This window comes from Dermacentor silvarum, chromosome 9, assembly GCF_013339745.2.
Source record: "Dermacentor silvarum isolate Dsil-2018 chromosome 9, BIME_Dsil_1.4, whole genome shotgun sequence".
Taxonomy (NCBI): domain Eukaryota; kingdom Metazoa; phylum Arthropoda; class Arachnida; order Ixodida; family Ixodidae; genus Dermacentor; species Dermacentor silvarum.
Genome location: NC_051162.1, coordinates 135,622,654 through 135,644,675, shown reverse-complemented (window position 1 = coordinate 135,644,675; position 22,022 = coordinate 135,622,654). Strand labels below are relative to the sequence as shown.

Here is a 22,022-nt window from a genome sequence, read left to right as displayed (position 1 = left end):
GTCAATCATCTGCGCTTTCAATACTCAGTGAGTTTAACCAAATGTCCGATCTTGTCCCTCCATGCAAGGCCGTACGTCGTAAATGAGTGGTACGATTTCATTGCTTCCGTGGTGTATGGTGCATGCGCGTTCATGTGGCAAGCTCATATGTCGCCGAATCGCACGTTCGGCCAACACCTGGGATCGTTCTTCGAGATACCTATGTGGAAAGTATAAGGGTACTGCTCACCGTAGGTGAAGAGCTTCTCGACGTATGGCTGACGGGTAGCTTCCGATGGCGAACTCACCAATACTCGGACAAATGCATCGCACAGACGCCATGCATGGCAGCCACGGCGCCAGGGAAATGTTTTGCCCACGAGCTCTTTGCACACGCCTTGCACTTCGCTTTGCGCATGGCCCGTGACGTCACGCTTTTTACGAAAACAAGAGGTCTATTCGACGCTTCGTCATCGTTGTACAAGTTAACTTAATTCTGGGGTTTTACGTGCCAAAACCACGATATGATTATGAGGCACGCCGTTGTGGGGGACTCCGGGCTTATTTTGACCACCTGGGTTTTTTTAGTGCACGCGGTACATGGGCGTTTTTGCATTTCGCCCCCGTCGAAATGCTGACGCCGCGGCCGAGATTTGATCCCGCGCCATCGGGCTTAGCAGCGCAACACCAGAGCCCCTACGCCACCATGCATGGCGGTTTTACCAATTGTTCACGGTTAGGTTTATCACAACCTGTGATGGGGCTTCAGTGCATGATGACGATGTAAACCTTAGCGTAGATGCTAGAAAAATATGTTTTCCTTTTGTTGGCTCAACTTTAGAAGGGGAAAATGTCAAAAAGTGCGTTTCATATACAAGAGAAGATCACTATTAATAAAAGCTCTTAATTGCTTCTTTATTCAGTACATCATGGCGGTTTTCTTTCAGCGGGGAAATAGGAGCCAGCCTGCACTCAAAGTATATAGTATGCATTTACTATAGACGTCTCGATAGCCCCAAATTATCTGTAGACAATCCATTACTAGGCTGCGGATGTACTGCATTCGTATTCGGCATGGCCTCGTTCCATACTGAACAGTGAAGGCTTCTATTCAAAGATCGAACCGTTAGCACGCCGAACTTTCACTCCATTTATTATAATTACGTCTTTTATCCTTATTATGGGTGCGAGTTCCACGTTTCAAAAAAAAAAAAAGATACGCAGCGTGTTCTGCCTTTTCGAGCAGTTACCTGGCCGGCACATTTATTATTTCGCACGCGGCAATCCGAGGCGTCTGGAACGCATAGAGCCGTGCTTTTTTCACGAGTCCGCGCATCTCTTCGTGTAAGTCGAAGCTCGCGCGCGCCCGCTTTCCAGCCGCCTCTGACTAGAGCGGGCAACGAGATTTGTCGAGAACGCGGGCACCTGACGGGAAGGATTAGGCCTGTGAGTTGAGCACCAGAATGGCAAAGCCGCTTCCGACAGAGGAAGCGACAGACGCTATTTGAGAGGAGCGGGCTGCCTTCCCTGTTTCCTTCCCACCGCATTCTGCCGCCGGCACTGCAGCAGCACAGCTTGGCTCCGTTCGTTACCACTTCGTGCATACCAGTATTTACTTGCCCACATCAAGCGGGCCTCTCAGCATCTCTGTCGCCGTCAGTAGGGCTCTACATAGGGTTGTACAAGAATGGTTGTAGGGTAAGGAAGGGGGGAGGGGTACCTTGAGCATTCTTAATTGCTTATGGCACGCATGCTTACGGGAGTGAGTACATTTTTGCAAGGTACGCACTGCAATAATTGTGAGCTGCAGAGCGCATGAAGGCGCCCATTGTGTTTTAGTTTCGTTGCCTGGAATAAAAGCAGACTGGCATGTTAACGGGCCCGCCCGTGCTAATACCTTATGTGTGCTTGGTTCGACCCATTATAGATCCGATATATGTAATTTTCACGTCTGCTCGTATGTGAAGCAGCCATACTGTCATGTGAATCTGCAGTACGCTTCCTGATTCATTAATGCAATGGCCGGCACTGATTCCGAACTGTACTTGCTTTCCTTCTTGCCCTCCGCACACCCATTTGCCGGACAGAAGGAACACTCATCATGTGAGCAAGGCCTTCAGACCATGACCTCGCACGTCCCCGCAGAACAAAGCCACAAGAGCACCGCAGGTATTTCTGGTCAATTGGACTAATTTACAATCTGTGAGGTTGTCTGAACAATAAATACACTTCATTTGCGTTAACCAGCGTCCCTGAACACTCTGCTCTTTTATTGCGATACCAATTATATGGACACTTCCACCGGATTTCTACCGTCGTCGTCGCCGTCGCCGTGAGGTTCCGTATAGATAAAATCTTCGCCGCGCGCCGTATGCCCGAGCGGAAGCGTGCGGGGACGCACGCTGTCACGGAGAGCGAACGCACTCAATCTTCCACGCGCAAGCAAGGAAGCGGGAAGCGAGCGCCGGAGGGAGCGTAGGGGGGGGGGGGGGGGGGCGCATTTCTACTCGGCCAACAACCGCGCTCGTCGCTCGCTCGCACCGTCTCTTATCTCCACACGGCTCTGACCTTTACATTCGCCGCTCAGTTTCCGTTGAAGCGATAGACCGCACGTACATACCTTCCCCGTTGCGGCGTATATGCGCTTGCTGCCAGCGTTTTCACAGTCGTTGTCTGCAGTCATTCAGTGTGATCTATTCATGTTTGTTTGTGCGCGCTCACACCACAGTTAGTAATAGTCGGGCCACATTTTCCAACGCACGCTACACATGCAATGCTGCCCGGATCGGCAGTGCAGCGCTACAGGTGTGTCCCTTCGCACGCGCGGTTGTTCTGTTCTGTTTTACAGTGGTTGCTGTGGAAAAACTGAGGTAAAGAGTACCTCAGCTACTCCATCTTTCTATTTTATGCAGCAAAATATATTGGAATAAATGATCATACAAAAATATATAAACGACTATAAAATGAAATCACAGAAAAAGATAATATCGCAACGTAGAGTTCACTGAAGTCTGTCCCTGTCGCTTCCTGAATAATATATGGACTTTGTAGTCATTCCGCTATACCTTGTTCTGCCTTTCCTCTCGTCAGGTGTATAGAGTAGGTAACCGCGTACCGTTTTGATTAACCTCCTTGCCCGTTCCTTATTTTCCTCTCACTGTCTTATACTTTTTGTTTTGGTTCTAAGATGTAACGTTCTCTTTACAGCGTTGATCTTTATGTGATTACCACAATAACCGGCTCTGAAAATCGGAATGTTCACACCGAAGAAACGTGAGACTGATATGAAGGAATAAGGGCGAACAGTGAAACTTTGATTGCTGCTCTCGACGCCTTATTGAGTCTGCAGCTTTGTTTGTATGAACTCGACGCCAATGTGTCGAGTCAGAAGGCAGGTCATGTCTGACCAATCTGATAGATTTTTGCGTGCATTTCCTCAAGCGGGTCGAGCTTGAAAACGCAAACCTTGTAAGCGCGCTGACCATACCTGCCCCGACACTGGCTAGGCCCAACCCAATAAGGTTTCCTATTTCAGCCCGACAGGTCGAGCTTCCTGGACTTTGTCCGGTTTCTGTAAACACGACTAATGTTTCGTTTTCATGACCTTCTAGTAGCAAGACTGCATTTGTTAAAATTTAAGCGTCATCGTTTCATTGCCATTGGGGTAGCTCTTTCGGTAGATCTATCTGACGACTGTAATTTGAGCTTCTAGAAGCATTTAACCTCGTATATGGCTAACCTCCCTGTTAATCATCTCTCTCTCGATGGAAATAGTTATTTGTAGTCTCCGACGAAGCGTCGATATTAAATTTATCATAGAGACAATTGCGAGACCAACGGAATGGGGCTATAACTTGCTACCCATTTTTCCGCTTAGGAGCCTTTATTGGAAGCTGGCGCATGGTCAAGGCTAAATGTTCTTGCCCTATCTGGTAATGGTCAATAAAGGAATATTACGCTTAACTAAACTGCATTTAATATTTTGTTTACTACGCCACACAATGCAGATTAATTTGATCTGAAGCAGGCGACCTTCCCTCTCATAAGAGCGGCGATGTTTATAGTTTAGTTGTGGAACTTGCGTCAAGAATAAAGTTGGCAGTCACTTTAGAATAGGCTAAAGAGGATGAAAGCGAAAGCCTGCGCGCTCACGATAGAGACTTTCCTTAAATTACTTGACATTATCATTTCAATGCATTGTTACTTCTTACTTGTTTTCTCCCACCGAAGGTCGCGGGTTCTACAACCTTAATTATCTGCGCCTTAATTAACTTCACCCTAATTAGCACCATTGGTCGTGGGTTCCACTCCCACCAAAGGTCGTGGGTTTGAGTACCTTGATCAACTCTGAGTTAACTGTGCTTAATTAACACCGCATTAATTACCACCAAAGGTCGAGGCTTCGATCCCAACAAAGGTCGTGGGTTCGAGTGCTTTACTGAACTCAATCTTAATGCATCATCATCAGCCGATTTTTATGTCCAATGCAGGACGAAGGCCTCTCCCTGCGAACTCCAGTTACCCCTGTCTTGCGACAGCTGATTCCGATTTCTACCCGCAAATTTCAAAATTTCATCAATCCGCCTAGTTTTCTGCCGTCCTCGACTGCGCTTCCCCTCTCTTGGCTCCCACTTCGTAAGTCTAATAGTCCATCGGTTATCTTTACTCTACGCATTACATGATTACATGGCCTGCCCAGCTCCATTTTTTTTTCTCTTAATGTCAATTACAATATCGGTTATCCCCGTTTGCTCTCTGATCCACACCGCTCTCTTCCTGTCTCTTATTTTTCGTTCCATTGATCCTTGCGCTGTTCTTAACTTGCTCTCGAGCTTCTTTGTTAACTTCCAAGTTTCTGCCCCATATGTTAGCAGCGGCAGAATGCAATGATTGTACACTTTCTTTCCAATGACAGTGGTAAGCTCCCAGTCAGGATTTGGCAGTGCCTGCCGTATGTACTCGAACCCAATTTTATTAACAGCAGAGCTGCTGTAGGTCGAGGCTGCGCCGTCTGTCCGTCCGTTCATCCACCGGTGTCACGCAGGTCACGTGACCAGGAGAGGATGAGGGCCGCGCCGTGGGAGGGCAGGTCACGTGACCAGCATAGGTGGAGAGGCGCTCTGGGGGAGGTGGTGACCATTAAGAGGGCACGCGCTGGTGGGAGGAGGCGACCAATGAGAGGCCGCACTGGGCACGAGGAGGACAGGCGATGGGTATAAGATACGCGTCTTCTGTGCGGCGCGCCCTTTCGAATAACGCGCAATGCGCAGAGCTGCTGCCGACGATGTCCGCGTTTTTGCAAACGGATACTTTTGTAGGGCTATATCCTCATGTATAACTAAAGGCCTCCTACTCTTAATGTGTACTGAAACCACAGGTAGATCTAATTAATATTTCTTTGACAGGTGGTGCGCCGTAATCCTTTTCATGTGGCGTAGCACGCTAGGAATACGCCGAACAAATCTATCCAGTTTTCCTTAAATAATCGCTCTGTCTTTGTCCTGTGTATCTTATTAACAAGATTATGAAACATTTATTTTACAGCTAATTAGTCTTACAACGTTCAGTTTTGATGCTCGACGTCTACAGTTTAACTAGTGAATTTCCCATCGTTATCAGACTTGAAATCCCTGCAGCTCTCCCATGGTACGTAGCAAACGACGAAGTTTGCTGTGCCTAAGCAACAAGAATAACCTGCGAACTCACGAGCAAGTCTCAACCCAAATGTCTTCCTAGACTCCCTGGAGTTTAGACAGTGCCACTAGGGTTCAATAAACACCGTTCATTGACGCGCTTCCACTCATTCGAGTGCGCTGTGACCTCGTAGTTCAGCACTCTCGCCTGGGAATCGCCGAGGAAGGATATTTAAGTGCAGTGACCCCACCTACATTAGATCGCCTGAGCTAGCATGCCTGCAATTTTTAGGCAAGATGTCCAGGAGTAGCATCAAATAGTACTAGTGCATATGGCGTCATACTGCCTATATATAACTTCTTCACGACAATGTTTAAGCACGGCCGCTGGACAAAAAAGAAAAGAAAAAATGTCACAGTTTCGCCCTAAGGGCGAAGCAATGAATGCGATAGCAACACAGCAATGTCATACGAAGTAAGGTGAGCGGCTTTGGTAGCAATATGAATTGTAGTAAACATGAGCTGATTAAGTAAGCAGGTGTGCTGCGGCGTAAGTAGACCGACATGAAGAGAGACTCGATGACCACGAGAAGGCGCGTGTGAAACGGTGGTGTTGATGAGAAGCGCTTCCCGTGGGCAGCGCGTGCGAAGGGACACACCTGTAGTGCTGCACTGCCGATCCGGGCAGCATTGCATGTGTAGCGTGCGTTGGAAAATGTGGCCCGACTATTACTAACTGAATGAACAAGCGTGGTGTGAGCGCGCACAAACAAACATGAATAGATCACACTGAATTACTGCAGACAACGACTGTCAAAACGCTGGCAGCGAGCGCATACGCCGCGCAGCGGGCGAAGGTACGTGCGGTCTATCGCTTCAACGGAAACTGAGCGGCGAATGCACGGCGCATAAAGGTCAGAGCCGTGTGGAGATAAGAGACGGTGCGGGCGAGCGAGTGACGAGCGCGGTTGTTGGCAGAGTAGAAGAGCACCCCCCCCCCCCCGCGCTCTCTCCGGCGCTGGCTTCCCGCTTCCTTGCTTGCGCGTGGGTGATTGAGTGCGTTCGCTCTCCGTGATAGCGCGCGTCCCCGCACGCTTCCGCTCGGGTATACGGCGCGCGGCGAAGATTTTATCTATAGGGAACCTCACGGCGACGGCGACGGCGACGGCAGAAATCCGGTTGATCTTTAATTTAGTTTTCCGCCAGTGTGCACAAGAAACCTGCATACATCTTTAATATACTAGTTGCTTTCCTATTATTTGAACACGTAAAACTTACTTTTCTATTGCATGTCGTGTGACACATATAAAGAAGAAGTTAGAAGGAACGATGGCGTGCTAGTGGTAGGATTATCTCACGCCAAGAATGCGAAGTGCATTAAGCATTGTCGTTGCCTTCCAGTTGTACATAATATATAAAGGGTGCTTTTCGAAGTGTGTTGTAATAAAGACTGTCCTTACTAATCTGTTTAACTAAAACGTAGACGTGCCGTATACGGCGCTCAGACGCGCCGTTTGTCTCGTGCTACTAAGGCCAAAGTTTATTAAAGGAGTTAATTAATTTCACGTCACCGAGGGTTGCGGGAAGTGTGGTCTGTCGGCTGATCTTTCGCCATTTTTGTCCCCACAATTAACCCGCCAATTTAGCTGGCGGCGGCAAGTGCCCTTACAAAGGCTGTCACCACCCTAAAACGGCGTTGCATGTAGGCACCCTATTTGGCGCCGGAGCACAGCGCCGCCCCGCCTCCCTCCCTCCCATACGCCAACGGCCTTTCGCGGGACGGTCGCGTTTGCTTTCCGCCGTCCGTTCGCGCTTCGTGATAGCGCGCGTCCCCCGCGCGCTTTCGCTTGCGCATACGGCGCGCGGCGACGATTTTATCGCCCTTGGAATCTATACGGAACCTCACGGCGACGGCGACGCCAACGGCAGAAATCCGGTTGAAGTGTCCATATAATTGCTAGCGCAATAAACAAGTGCGGCCTGCCGCGTGCATCGAAAACGGCGTGTTCCGCCGTGGCACCACCAGTCAAGGACTGTTGCCGGGGAACGGCGTACAAAAAACGTAAGAAATGCGCTAGGAACGCCGTCGCACGTGGAAGTCGACGCATCCCATCCCCTGCAAGTAGCGCCGTTCGGGCCAGCCAAGCTGCCTCGAACGCAACTATGGGTCGGACGCTCGTTCCCATTGAAGCCCGCCTGACGCGACCCCTGACCGTTTTCGCAACTAAAATGAACGTCAGTGTGCGTTGCGAAGTCTGGCAACACTGTGTAACATGGTCGAAGTCTCCGCGTCCGCGCAACCGCTTTCCTTGATGGTTTTTCGTGCAGTGTGATGTCGGTTTGCGCTGTTAATGGACGGAAAGCGGGTAGTTGACGCCGGGCGCATCGTTTTAGTAGGTATGCGAGAGGTACAGTGGGTAATGACTCATGAGGCTGAAGTGGTCGAGCTTTGTGTACAGACCTCCGCCGTGGCAACGAATCCACACAAGATTCTGATGAAAATCGCCGATTTATTCCGGAACCTATTGGTTGTGGAGGTGAAGTACTCGCGCCCTACTAAATTGTGGGAAAAGTGCAAACACGTGTCAGCTATTTTGATTTACTGTTAAGGGTCGGATATACTCCAGCGTTTCGAGCCCGCGAGGCAGCGGCCGGCGAAGTCGGATGCGTCACGCCGGCGACGCCTGGATTGCCTAAAATGTGCTACCTGTACAGTTCGGCACGTCGAACGTGGCCCGTAGCAATGCAGGGATCAGCTCGAGCAGCTGTTGCCGCCGTGCATGCGCGTAAGTGCGCGGCGAGCAAGCACTTTTCCGCTGTTGATTTTGCTTCAACACTTTCTCCTTTGGAGAAGGCGCAAACTCTGCACGCTATTTTTAGACTAAAGAGCGAGCGAAGCTGAAATCTAGCTTTGCACTTTATCGCGAAACTGGCACGCACGACGAGGCTGGGCTTTGCCGCTACTTTTACGTTCCTGTTAACTATTTTACATTCAAGACATGCGCAAGGTGACTGCTGCTTCACTTATAATTAGGCCATGGTTATTGCAGTAGGTAGCCGATTGTTCTTATCGTAAAGAACAGAAACGAGAAAAAAGAAGCCGAAGGTTTTGCTTACAATATAAACACATTTGCACACCATGTGCAGAGAGAAAGAGATAAAAAACGGGGTGGAAAGGCAGGGAGGTTAACCCGAAAAGGTCCCGGTTTGCTATCCTGCACTGGGGGAAGGGGAAATGAAAGACGGATAGATTAGTGGTAAGAAAAATCATGTCACGAAAAGAAGTAAGAACTATAGTCTGTCATATAGTCCCCACGAACGCAAAAACTTTAAGAGTGTCTTGGCTGTGTGACGACTGCGTCGATCGGCGTTCCAGGACTGTCTGCTCCAAAAGCGGCCGGTCATCAATACGCGCCAGCGCGGTCGCGAGTGACTGCCTGTGTGCGCTCTATTGGGGACAGTGACAAAGAACTGTTCGGTAGTTTTCTCGCTGCCGCAGTGGTCACACGCAGCACTATCTTCCATTTTGATGCGGAAAGCAAATTATTTGGTAAAAGCGACGCCAAGCCACAGTCGGTAAATTTAGTACCGTTGTCTCGGTTCGGTATAGTCCAGGTGGAGGTCGAAGTCGAAGACGGGGATCCAGCCGATGCAGACGTGTGTGCTGGAAACTAGCTGTGTTCCACGACGACTGTGTGGCATCGTTTGCAAGCACTCAAAGTTTCGCTGCGGCCATACGCAGGCTTGGCTTATGGTGAATGAACTGATCGTGACCGATTACTCCCCGCTCTATTCGTAACACCGTATATGGCTGCTGCGTAAACTAATGAAGAATAAAAATATGTTCCTGTCTAAATTAATGTTTAATCACCTCTTGCGTGAATCTGAACTAATTTTGTACGTTTCTCTACAGCTGAAAATCCTGCATATCAAGTGGCCAAGACTGTGTCCAGGTCGCCAAAAGGCCTACTGCTATGCCACCTCATAATTATTTTGCATGCTGGCGCGTACGTTTTGTGCTTAAACAGAACGATTTACCAATGTTACACAGGAGCACCTGAAACTCTGATGTTCCGATTTTCGCTGATGTACCACATGTACCTCACGCGGCGTCCCCACGCTGTGCGCCGCATGTATTCGCTATAACAGCCTCGTTAAAAAAAAAAAAACGATTGAGTGCTGTGGAGACATTTGAACTAAAACCACATTACCACGCCGGCTATCATATGAAACTACATTAACATGATAGCGCTAACAACCTCAAAGCAAGCTCTCTGAAGGTCGTCGCAGCGCTTTACTGCAATTGTGGTAGAAGTAAGAAGTTCGCATTCTCTTCATATTAAGAACAAACTGATTCTCGCCTGGGAGAAAAAAAAAAAGAGAACATGTCTCGAACAAGATGCCGAGAACACAACCGTTGGCGTCGTCCCAGCTTTGCGATGCGGAATCCTTTCAGCGCCGATATTTGGTGCAAGGGGAAATTTGCTGAAAGTAAATAGGCTTGTCTTTCCGTCTTGCTGATGAACACGGCAAAACTCAGCAAAATTCCTTGGCCGTGCGGAGTTTCTTAGGGTGGCGGCTCCATCGTTCTAGAAGCGCACCCGATCGCAAAACTACCACTATACGGAGGCTACGGACGGAGCGTCTGCTCCGACCTTCGTGCGAGGTTTCCTGCGCTCGCAGCTAAGTGCCGCATGAATTTCTGGAGTCGTGAATAGGACTGAGCTTTTGCCGACAATGCAGTTGTGCGTTTCAATCCAGTGGACTTATATAGCTGGAAAATCTTGCCTTCTTTATTATCATATTTTTACATCTCCGATGTCATTTCATGTGTCGGCATCGTACGATATGCCAATAATGTATTTCAACTTCAACGTTGCCCATATAATGTGTAAAAGGAGCGCAAGGGAAGCTTCGAAGATCAGACCCCGGCTTACTCGAACCAGCTTGTTCACGAATTCTTTTCGGATATCTTCGTCACAATCTGTTGGAGTAAAAAGAGCATGCACATACAGTCAGACTTTGGCGCAAAGTAAAAGAAAGGACGTGTCTTGTTTACATTGCTTAAGATGTGATTGACCAGATTTCCTCATATCGTGTGGCATGCGTTATAAAAATTTACTTCTATGGACTGTGCTTACGTTGCACTGTGCCTTGTGTTGTACTCCCGCATTATTGTGTTGTCTTTGAGCACTGTATGTCACTGCGCACTTCACCAAATGAGAAAAAGTTTCGATAGGAGAACATACGATAACACCCCTGAACCAAAAATAAAGTTGAAAGACAAAAACGTCATTCGCAGTTGTATGACAATTTGAACAACTGATACCTCGTACACTCTAGCGAAGGTGTGTAAGCGAGTTCTCACACCATACTCTTTACCAAATGCGGTGCAATTATTTCGCTATACCGGATCCTTTTCAAGTGCTTCGCGATATCCGACATTTTGTAATTCTATGGTCAGCGTTATACACGTCGCCTGGGATGCGCGTTCCGACGGCCTCGTAGGGCTGCGTCGCTGGCAGTTCATCAGAATCACCACCGACGCCGGCTGCGCGTGCTTACCGACGCTGTGGCCACACGGATTGGGGCTGCCACGCAGGCTGCGTGCTCTTTGACTCGCATTTGATGCCGACAACGGCGCCAGCTGTCATCTCCGCAGCCGTACAGGCTAACAGCTGACCTCCAACGTGGAGCCAGTAAAACGCGACTTGAGAAACAAAAATAACGGTTTACTGCCTAACCTGATCCCTGTTGCCCTTTCCAGTGGGGTATACCCATGGTAACATTTATTTTAATGCGTCAGCATTAGACCGTCAAATTAGGAATAAATGCATATGTGTGAAGTGTGGAAAACCGGCTATGTAGCAGAGACGTTTAATAAGCTGAAAGAAGCGCAGGCGCACGTAGAAAATGAAAATGAAACATTTAATATCGACATTTCGGCCCGAAGAGTCCCGACTGGTTCATGAAGGAAAGGCCCCGGCCGAAACGTCGAAATGAAATATTTGTTGTTGCTTTTCTGTGCGAGCCTGCACTTTTTTTCAAGAGAGGGAGTAGGGAGCAAGGAAAGGCAGGCAGCTTAACCAGACTTAGTCCACTTTGCTACCCTACACGGGGGTTTCAACTTACAAAGATAAGTGAAGTCCTCGAGTGAACTCCTCAACAACCCTTTGTAATGTGGTGAACGCTGTTTAAATCATGGATCCGGGATCTCAGAGAGGTGCAACGTAATGCTAACGCATTTATCTCGCACTTACAGCTAATTTGCCAGTGTAATTTTACAATCACTGATAACTACATTTGAAAAATATTCGGGGCTCCAACTCGGGTTGCGTTAATGGGTCTTCTTTGATGCCGTGGCAACTAAACTTCAAGTCCTAAGGATAAGCAGTGACAACACGGACAAGCGCTTGTCCGTGCCTGCCCTGTCGTCGCTGCTTTTCCTTCGCGCTTCAAGTTACGGAGTATCAACAAGCCCATTCTCAAGTCTTGCTTAATTGCTGTGATATCGACCAGGCCGCTGAGCGCCGGTCTTCGCCGACGACTTTCGCAGCACGAGAATCGATGTGAAACTGCCCTATTACCAGCTTCGCTGTGAAACAGCTGGACTTAAAAAAAGCAAAAAAAAATACTTTTGCGTGATGTAAAGAAGAAAGCTGGAGCTGTGCAGTAGCACGACCAAAACAAATATACTGAGCGTCTATAAAACAGGAAATTGGACGAGTTGGTGCAGGCTGACTATGTTTAACTATAGCGCAAAAATATGGAGCACAAACGGAAGAGGAGACACACACGATCGATACACTTACAATTGAATATTTATTAGGAAAAGGTGAGTTTAAATTAAAAACCAGGAGCGGATGCATACGCGCAGTACAACATTAAAACAGTTCGTATCTGAGATTTATCTCGATCGCAAATGACATCGTTCGCAGCACTTTTTTTAACAGGGCAGCTGTTTAAGCCAGCCGTAATTTGTGGTGCGTGCCAAGAAACTGCCGCGCCGTAGCCATGGAAACCCGGAGGAAGCGGAGGAGACCGCGTGCATGCGTACGCGGTCGTCTCCTCGCCAGCTCCCCTGCCTTCCCGACCCCCGCCTCTCTTCTCTCCGCCGCGCGCTGAGCTAGGAGAAAAAAAAAGAAGGCGAAAGCTTGCACTGGGCCGCGCAAAGCCCAAGGCACAGCGAAGCTGCCCGATTGATATCGAGTGGCTAGCCTTCAACGCGTTCGGCGTCGGAAAGCAGCAGCGTTCTTGGCACTGTGCCAACCTTGGTTAGCCTGCCTGCGTTCGCGGCATGCCAGGAACGCTGTCGCTCGTAGGCGCCGACGCGTCCAGCGCTAGTCACGCGAAATGTCGCGAAAGGGAAGGTACCTCCGAAAATATCGCTCGAGAATACCTTCCTACATGCGTAGTTAAATTAAACCAAGTTAAGACCTAGCAGCAACCAAGTTAATACCTAGCAGTAGCAGCCAGTAAATTTCGCTGTGCCTAAGCTTTGCGCGACCTTGCCCGATTTTTTTTTTTGTTTTTTTTTTAACGCCCTGATTTTTGTGAAACTGACTTTTTTTATGTTGTACAGCACGTGCGCTCCTGAGGCCGAAAGGTTCTAGTTAGTAGGAACTGCTTTCTATCGACCAGCCGCCTTCTAAAAAATGTTCGCAATGCCACAACTGGCTGGCAGTTGTTCCTACGTAGATGTCCATCGATTTTTATGAATACGGGCCCTGGTTGTTACCTGGGCTCACAATTTCCTAATAACAATAAGTTGTAAATGCAGCGATCGGGCTTGTATCCTTCTCTTGTGCTGCATCATTTTGCGCTACAGTTGAATATGGTCAAAGGTCTATAGGGCACACGGAGAAATTGTTTGCATCTTTCTCACCGTCTTAACTTCCGTGTATGCCAGGATGCCATCTTCGCCCCTGTAATATAGTAAAGGTAGAAAACGGGTTATTCTGCTTCATTGACTTCATTGTGCTTCCCGAGTTATTGAGCGGGAGGGAGCAAATAGAAATTCGGGCGGAATGCTTTTTACGCGAAACTTACATTTCACGTGAAAGTCCTGACATCTTGTAGCCTCCAAACGGAGTCTGCGCGCCCAATTCCATGAACGTGTTAATCCTGGGGGAGGCGATAGAGTAGGTATAAGGCACACTCATTGAACGCATTTCGTTGCCTGAAACAATTGTAACAAAATATATCGAAGAAAGTGTAGGAGCTGCGTTTATCGCAAATGCTGCTCACTGTTAAAAGAAGATGAACAACGACAAACAGAGCAATCAAGCGATTGACGTGAAGTTGACAGAAACAGAGGCTTAGTTTCAGCAGCCAAAAGGTACGCTTCTAAAAGACATTCGAAGTACACACTGCCTGCCGACAAGCCATTTCTCAGTGCTTCAACCAGCTTACACCGACACCCCTCGGGGCGCTCCCCTAGCCCTCAACAATCAATCAATCAATCAATCAATCAATCAATCAATCAAATGTTTATCATAGTGCCCAGGAACAGCTACGGAGCCTTCGTAGTGGTGCACCTTAAAAGTAATACGCAAGACAAAATGTATATAGAAGAGAAATATGGTGGACAAAACAATGTGAGACAGGGAAGCAGAAAACGAGGAGGCAGGCGTGAACGGGAGTTAAGCATACAACACGATTATTTATATATATACAAAACACAAAAAACTGAAATATGTCAGTACAGGCAGAATACTTATTACGTTTTTTTTTTTTTTTTTTTTTTTTGGAGTCGAACCTCTAATGCAACAAGGCCACGTAGAAAACACGGAATGCTGCCTGGTATACTTTTGCGGCAAGGAAATTGCACATGATCAAGAATCTTTAGACAGTTTATAATGTCAAGGACGACCTCATAGAGGAACAGAAGGCCTGACTTAATACGTCGTGATTTTAGAGGTGAGAGTTGAGGTATATTTGAGAGGGCTGGACTATGGTTGTCAGAACGGCAAACGTGGTGCTTAAAAGTAGAGATCAATTTATTCTGGACGAGTTCAGTGAGCTCAGAATTAGAATTCCACATTCAGCCCCAAACTACCGAGGCATACTCTAGAAGTGGAAGGCACATAGTAGAATACAATTCCAGAAAAGGCAACAGGGTAGTGGAAGTCACGCGATAATATACGACAAACAACACCAAGAGCGCGAAGGGCACGTTGTTTGGCATATTTAGCATGTGAAGAGAAGCTTAGTGTTTTGTCAAAATACACACCAATATCTTTCATTTCATCGATCCTGGACAATGGAGAAAAGAAACAGCTCCCTGAATACTGCGCTCATTAACGTCATTTGAACGATTTAACGAAAAGGAGCGGATATCCACTCCTTGGAATCCATGACGCTCTGGGCCAACCGTGCTATACAGCAAATACATTTAGTCTATGGATTTGAGGAATGCAGACGAGTCGTTCAGCTTATCGACGAAGCGGACCATAAAATGTTTCTTATGCTTTATTGCAACACAAAGGCATGTCATCTTGTGCTTTTCTGCGCGTCAGATTCATTCCTTAGAATATGTACACATAGATGGCACGATTTTAATGGGGTACATGTCTCGTCTGCTTGGATGATGCCACCATTCCAGTTTCAACAAGTGCTTAAGAGAAGACTACATGATCTACTAGCGGCTTTCAAATCCCCATGCCTGACAATGAAGTCAGGAAAGTAGCTCTTCACTTATGAGGAGATCAACTTATTTTGCCGCATAGGTAGTCTCCATGGAGGACGATCGGATCCTGAGCTAAAACCACCGCAAGTTCCTCGCAAACCAGAACCACCGAGGCCGTCCGCGTATCAATGAGACATATGTGCCTATTAAAGACGTTTCATGATAAACTTCTTGCGAGTCTCTGAACGCTCACGCACCTCACAAAATGTGACATGCGCCTGATGTGAGGAGAGCATAAAGTTCTCGGGCACTATATGCTCTCTCCCCGACGCAAGCAGCGTTTGTCTTTGTGCCACTCTCGTACAAGAACACCTCATACGTAAATAGAACTCTGTCTGAGGAAAATAACAGACTTGCGAAGACGCAGAAAAGGCGTCTTGTGATCCTCAGCATGAGGTCAAAGTTCTGCCGGTGCCTGCAAAGCATACCGTCCGTGGTTGCAGGAGGCCTTGACGCCGTTTGTTTGCTTTTGACTTACAGGTGACAACAATCAATATAGATCTGTCAAGAATAATTCGTGCTTTCAAGTGCCTTTCGCAAGCGTTTACTCATGTAGCGGCTATCACCATGAGAACTGCCGATTGCCGCGGAAGGTAATTCGCCACTTCGCCCCCGATTTATTCTCTCAAATTTTATTTCAAGTGTTCTTATCATCATAAGCTCATTATTAGAAGTATAGAATACAGTATCAATGAACGCTGTACATAGCACTAGCCCAGGAAGTATTTCACGGTGACAACCTACGGCCAAAGACAGATCGCAACTTACCAACTTCCTCACAAAGAGATCGCAATTAGTAGAACTCAATCATGTGAAATCCTTAGTCATACCGGTGACCTCTGGTGTACCGCAGGGTAGCGTTTTGGCACCGGTATTATTCTTACTTTTTGTGAACGATCTGCCTTCATCTGCTAATGTTGGATTCAGGTTGTTTGCAGACGACTGTATTCTGTACAAAGAAATCAATTCTCATGATGACCACATCACCTTAAATACCGCCTTAGAGGCAGTTTCAATGTGATGCAGAGATTGTCAAATACACATCAACGAAAGAAAGCCCACTTTGTTATGCATAACTAGAAAAAAGCATTCATCCGACTTTAATTATACTATTAATTCAACTACCCTGTCTTAAGGTAAGGAGCATAAATATCTAGGTGTCATATTTTCCCAAGACCTACGATGGGATTCTAATAATCAATACATCACATCATCTGCAATAAAAACACTGCTTTTCCTAAAAAGACGATTACAGCTAGCAACACCTAAGTAACTTGCCTATAATACACTTACCAGACCCATCTAGGAATACGCAAACACTGCTTGGTTTCCGTATACACACACACACACACAAAAAAAAACTAACCAACAAGCTAGGAGGAGCTCAAAGAAAAGCGCTTAGGGTCATTTTTAACAAATTTAACCGAACAATTCGCCTACAGAATTGCTTAAGAAGGCTGGATTACAAACCATAAGAAGACAGACAAAATTAGCGCGCTTAAAGGTAATGTACCGACTGTTACACAACCATCTAAATATAGACAAGTCCCGTTATATTAAGTAATGCGCACCAAGAGTGAGAAAGAAAGCATTTATTGCTGGTGAGGCAGGGCGACTTCCTCGTAGGGTGACGCCCTTATTTCAGGGCCCCATTGGCTCGCGCCATACTCTTGCTTCTTACAGATTCTACACAGATGCCCTGAAATTCTTGTTTGTTTTCCCCTGGCGATCAGAGAATGGAATAATCTGACCCCTCCATTACCAGTACCACATCCTTAGCCCGTTTCTCTAAACTAATTGAAAGCGATTTGCTAGCCTTGGAATTTTAAAACAGTGTTACGTTTTTGTCTTTCAAGATTAGAAGCCGCGTGTTCTACTTCTCTGATCCACGCCACATTAGTTAAGAAATTTGCAGGCGCAAGTTGGAATCAGCTAGCGCAAGACAGGGGTAATTGGAGATCACAGGGAGAAGCCTTCATCCTGAAGTGGGCATAAATATAGGCTGATGATGATGTTTTTTGTCTTTCTTCTGATTTAACTCAAGTGCCAATGTCATTTTGTCAGCACAATTTACTTTTGTAGAGTTTGTAGTACGTATTCCATCCGTAAATTTCGCGACCCTTGACTGTATATTGTTTTTTTTTTTTTGTTTTTTACTAAATCCCTGTCTCTTCTTACCCTCTTGTTATAATCCCTATTGCAATTGACAGTATAAATAAATAAATAAATAAATAAATAAATAAATAAATAAATAAATAAATAAATAAATAAATAAATAAATAAAGAAAGAAAGAAAATGCGGCTGCCGTAACACCACAGCTGATAAAAAAAATAGGGACAGCTTCACACTAGGGGTGCGAAGACTGGGAAAACAGCCAAGCTGGCAACCCCACCTACCTTTATCTCGGTTCGGCCAAGTTTTTGCGAGGTTATGCTTCGAGACTCGGCCACGTTTTGCCGAGTCGACAAATCACCGACGTTTCGCCGCCACTTCGGCGGCGCAATACTCGGGAGCGGACCGAAGTCGTCTCACTCGCTCTCGAGTATCTCCGGGAGCGGCGGCTTTCGCGCCGCGCTTCCTCTGCTTCGGGAGTGACGCTATTCTTCGGCCTCCCCAACTTCGCGGCGATGTGCTCGGCGCGGAGACGACGGAGCTTTGGTGTCGCCGCGTCGGCGACGCAGAGCTGTATATGCCGTGGGTCGGTGCAGTGACGTCACGGCTTAGCTCCGTGTCTGCGCAGTCGCTGCAACCACTCCGCACGGCGCGGTGACGTCATGGCTCGGCAAAGCTAAGGCGAAGGATCTGTGGCGAGGCTCGGCGCGGTCAGCGCAGATGTGGCGAAGCGTTGCTAGGCGACGCACAGCGACGTCATCGCCAGGTGGAGGTTTCGCGGCGTACACTCGACGGACCATCCTCGAGCTTAAACAACTTCGCTAGTTCACAGCGGTATGCGTCATTGCGTTTGGACCCTTTTTTAACTACCTACAGGATCGGCCCACAGTTTTTGCTCGCCCTATGCGGCCTAACCAAAAGCTTAAACGGCTCCGCTGTTAAAAATTTAGGTATAGCATAGCATTACAAGTCATACGTTGTATACTAGTCTTGATTTCGCTCTCGTTTTTCACGGGAAAAGAGCAACGTCCATGTAAGAACGGTTTTTCATGCCCCCATTTCCACCGGAATTTCGCGAAATGGCTTACCAAACGACGCCCGCTTGGAGGGCGTGCGACACGGTGTGCGCCGTGTTCAGGTCACGGGTGAAGAGTCCCGCGGCGAGTCCGTACGTGGTCCTGTTGGCGCGCTCGATGACCTCCTCGGTGGAGCTGAACTTGAAGAGGCTCTGCACGGGGCCGAAGATTTCCTCGCGGGCGATGGTCATGTCGTCGTGCACGTCGGAGAACACCGTGGGCTGGACGAAGTAGCCGCGGCTGCCGTGGCGCTGGCCTCCGCACTGCAGCCGGGCGCCTTCGCGCTTGCCGGCCTCCACGTAGCCCAGCACACGCTCCATCTGCTCCTTGCTGACCTGCATAAGGCGAGGGGAAGACCCTTGAAGGAAGCGTGAAATGAATGTACTTTGGCAGAACAGTTCCTGAAATATAATATGGGGCAACATCTTGTGAGAACCGTTGGAGCAGCTGTATGCGTCTCCAACGAGTTGAGCTCATCAAACCCAGTAAGACAATAATCCCTAGAACGTATTCCACACAAGCTTTGATCGAGCTAAAACATGCTCATTCGACGCCGAGTAGAGAGAAGAGATAAAAATACATTCTAAGGAAACTTGAGTGTCCTTACTTTTACGCCTCTCAGATTACTTTACAGCTGAAACTCATGTGGTAGCGTTTGCGCGAGATGAAATTAACGGGACTGGTTATTGATTAGGGTAAGAATTGACTGCCAAATTTGCTGAAACGTTGAAACACTCGTTTGTCGCTTTTCCATTTCCAATCGCCTGTCCTGAATTGCGTCGTAATCATTTGGCACAGTTTCCCGGCATGCTAGCCGAGCTCATGAAACCTGTACTCACTGGTGGGGTGGATGCCACTAAGAAATTAAAATTAGTCTTGTTACGGAGCTTCTTGCTGCTTCATTATCAAGTCATCTTTTTGGCCTTTTTCGGAATAACTACAACTCCCAGTCTCGCCGCTTGGTGATTTCACGTTTGGTCTGTAACCCACATCGCTGTCTTCTTTTCTCTTAAGCTCACACCTAACATTTTTTGTTCCATTGCTCGTTGCGCGGTCCTTAACTTCTTCCCAAGCGTCTTTTTAAGCTCCCAGTTTCAGCCCCATATGTTGGTGTCGCTAAAACGCAATGATTATATATTTTTTTCTTTTCTAGGATATCGGTAAGCTGCCGGTCACGACTTGGCAATGACTGTTGTACGCGCTCCACTCCATTTTTAAGTCCCTTTTGAGAAAATAGCTTCGTTAAACGCACTCCTGCAGATATTCTAGATGCTGACTGCCAATCAAAAACTATCGCTTTTTTGCCCGGCTATTGCACATAACCTTTGTCCGCTGGCTGCATATTAATATTCCACCTTACGCTTAAATTTTATCGGCTAAGAACATTATCCATCGGCTGCAAGCACCTCCAGTGTTGCTGAACATGATAACGACATCTGCAAAGGGCACGCGTTATTGAGCCATTCGCCGTTGACCCTCTCTCCTGATCCTTCCCAGTCTAATGACTTGAATAAATTTAAGCACGGAGTGCATAGCATTCGAAAAATTGTATCTGCTTGTCTGAACTCTCTCTTGGTCAGTATTTTCCCGTTTGTCTTGAGTAGGATTAAGGTATCTTTGGAGTCTTTATAGATATTTGCTAAGATATTCACGTACGCTTCCTGTATTCCTTACTACGCAACACCTCCATGACTGCTGCTATCTCTACTGAATAAAATGCCTTCTCGCAATCTATGAAAGCCACATAGAGAGGCTAATATTTTGTGCAATACTAAAAGCAAGCTAATGGGGCTATAGTTTTTCAATTCATTAACGACTCCTTGTTATGGATTTGTATGATGCTGGCATTCTTCCAATTTACTGAACACTTGAAATCTTCAGCAATCGCGGAGAATAGATTTCAAGCTTTTCGAGTACGTATAAAATTCCCTCCATCTTTAATTAAATATTTGATCAAGGTTAGTTGTGCTTTAACAAATTAAATGCTTTTCATTCGAGCATTTCGGCCTTCGAACAATATCTCCGCTCCCTTTAGGCAACACTGGTGGCTTAGCAAGAGGTCCCACCTGCGGTCCCTGTTGGGTGGTCTCTTCGAAGGGGTCTCCCAGCACCCGTGCCTGCGCCATCTTGACGGAGGCGGCGACGAACTGCTCGTACACGTCCTTGTGCACGAAGGTGCGTGTCGGAGCGCAGCACACTTGGCCCGTGTTCACGAACACGCAATGATGTGCCACAGCCGCCGCCAATTCCACTGCATGGAAAACCATTTACTTCTACGTCATCAAAGCCCCTCGGCATGTTAAGAGCGCCGTAATTACTGCCGTATCGTCAAGCCTTGGAGACTATCTAACAGAAACATTGAAGAATGCACCCCAGCCCATTGTTGTCCATACTATGTCACCACATATTCTTTTTTTTTTTTCACTTAACTTTTAGCGCGCATCTCCACACAGCTCTCTTCACTTTGCCGGTCTAACAGCTACAGTATATACAGAATTCTCTCACCAGCCCCTTTCCACTCTTTCTATCAAATTCGGGGAGCGTCATTGAAATGGCAAAATTGTTTAGATCCGAACTTTTGCTACAACCCGGAATCTGGAATAATTTGACACGTCTACACAAGTACGATTCATGCTGCGGATGGGAAGTATATTAAGTAAAAAAAATATAACTACGCAGGTTTACGCGTTCTTCAAGATTATGATTCAAGAATGAGTAAGAGCTCAATGGCTAACTTAAGCGTACTTCCCACAGCTTTCTTCCTTCACGCATTCTCAAATCTTTATTTAGCCGTTGGACAAAGGCGAATTCTCGCCCCTATGAAACAAGACATGCTCACCCGCAAGCGCTCGAGAACAGACACGACATTCTATTTCAATGGTTGCCAAGCGATTGTAGGACTGTCGGCAACGACAGTGCCGATGAAAGAGCGCGTTTGGCTCCTCAACGAGATCTACCGGTACCCATGCCACTCTCGAGAACGTATGATGCGCGTCAATTTCAGCCATATTATATTTCTACGATGAAAAATCACCTGCCCTTCCCTTGTCGAGAAAATGGGGGTAAGCGAAGCTTGCCGTGTGTGTATCTGACCTTCGTCAGGGTAACGTAAAGTTCACGACATGTCATGGTAATCAAAGAAACGTTAATAAATGTATACATCGAGAAAAGGAAACGTACAAGACAACGGAAGGAAATGTTGCACGAAAGGGAAACAAAAGTAGAAGGAAACAGAGCAAACCACTCCTTCTTTCCTTCCTTCCTTTCTTTCTTTCGTTTTTGTCCTTGGTAATTTGGTGTGTGCCATTGAGCTTTGACCCTTTCTGCACTATCACCAGGATCGGCCCACTTTTCAGCGTGACACCACCATCACCGCCGAAACTTGTGAGCCTATAAAGCTTCGCTTACAAAGCCGGCAGATCCCACGCCCTGTGGGAATCGATGGTATGCGAAGCAGTGTGTGGGGAGCCTACCAAGTTAACGAAACGACCATGAGAGCAACCAGACGCAGGCGGCTGTTTCATGACCTACAT

General features: G+C 47.2%; 1 protein-coding gene across 3 annotated transcripts in view; it reads right to left on the bottom strand.

The window, feature by feature from the left end:
- Positions 1-10,449: 10,449 nt before the first annotated feature.
- LOC119464418 (aldehyde dehydrogenase 1A1-like) overlaps positions 10,450-22,022 on the bottom strand; it is a 117,406-nt gene continuing 105,833 nt past the window's right edge. For all 3 annotated transcript variants that reach the window (XM_049656533.1, XM_049656532.1, XM_049656534.1), the window contains 5 exons: positions 20,556-20,740; positions 18,502-18,824; positions 13,662-13,736; positions 13,498-13,537; positions 10,450-10,596 (listed from right to left, as the gene is read on the bottom strand). In XM_049656533.1, coding sequence (XP_049512490.1) covers positions 10,564-10,596; positions 13,498-13,537; positions 13,662-13,736; positions 18,502-18,824; positions 20,556-20,740 — 656 coding nt within the window. In that variant the 3' untranslated portion in view covers positions 10,450-10,563. The remainder of the gene's footprint in view (positions 10,597-13,497; positions 13,538-13,661; positions 13,737-18,501; positions 18,825-20,555; positions 20,741-22,022) is intronic.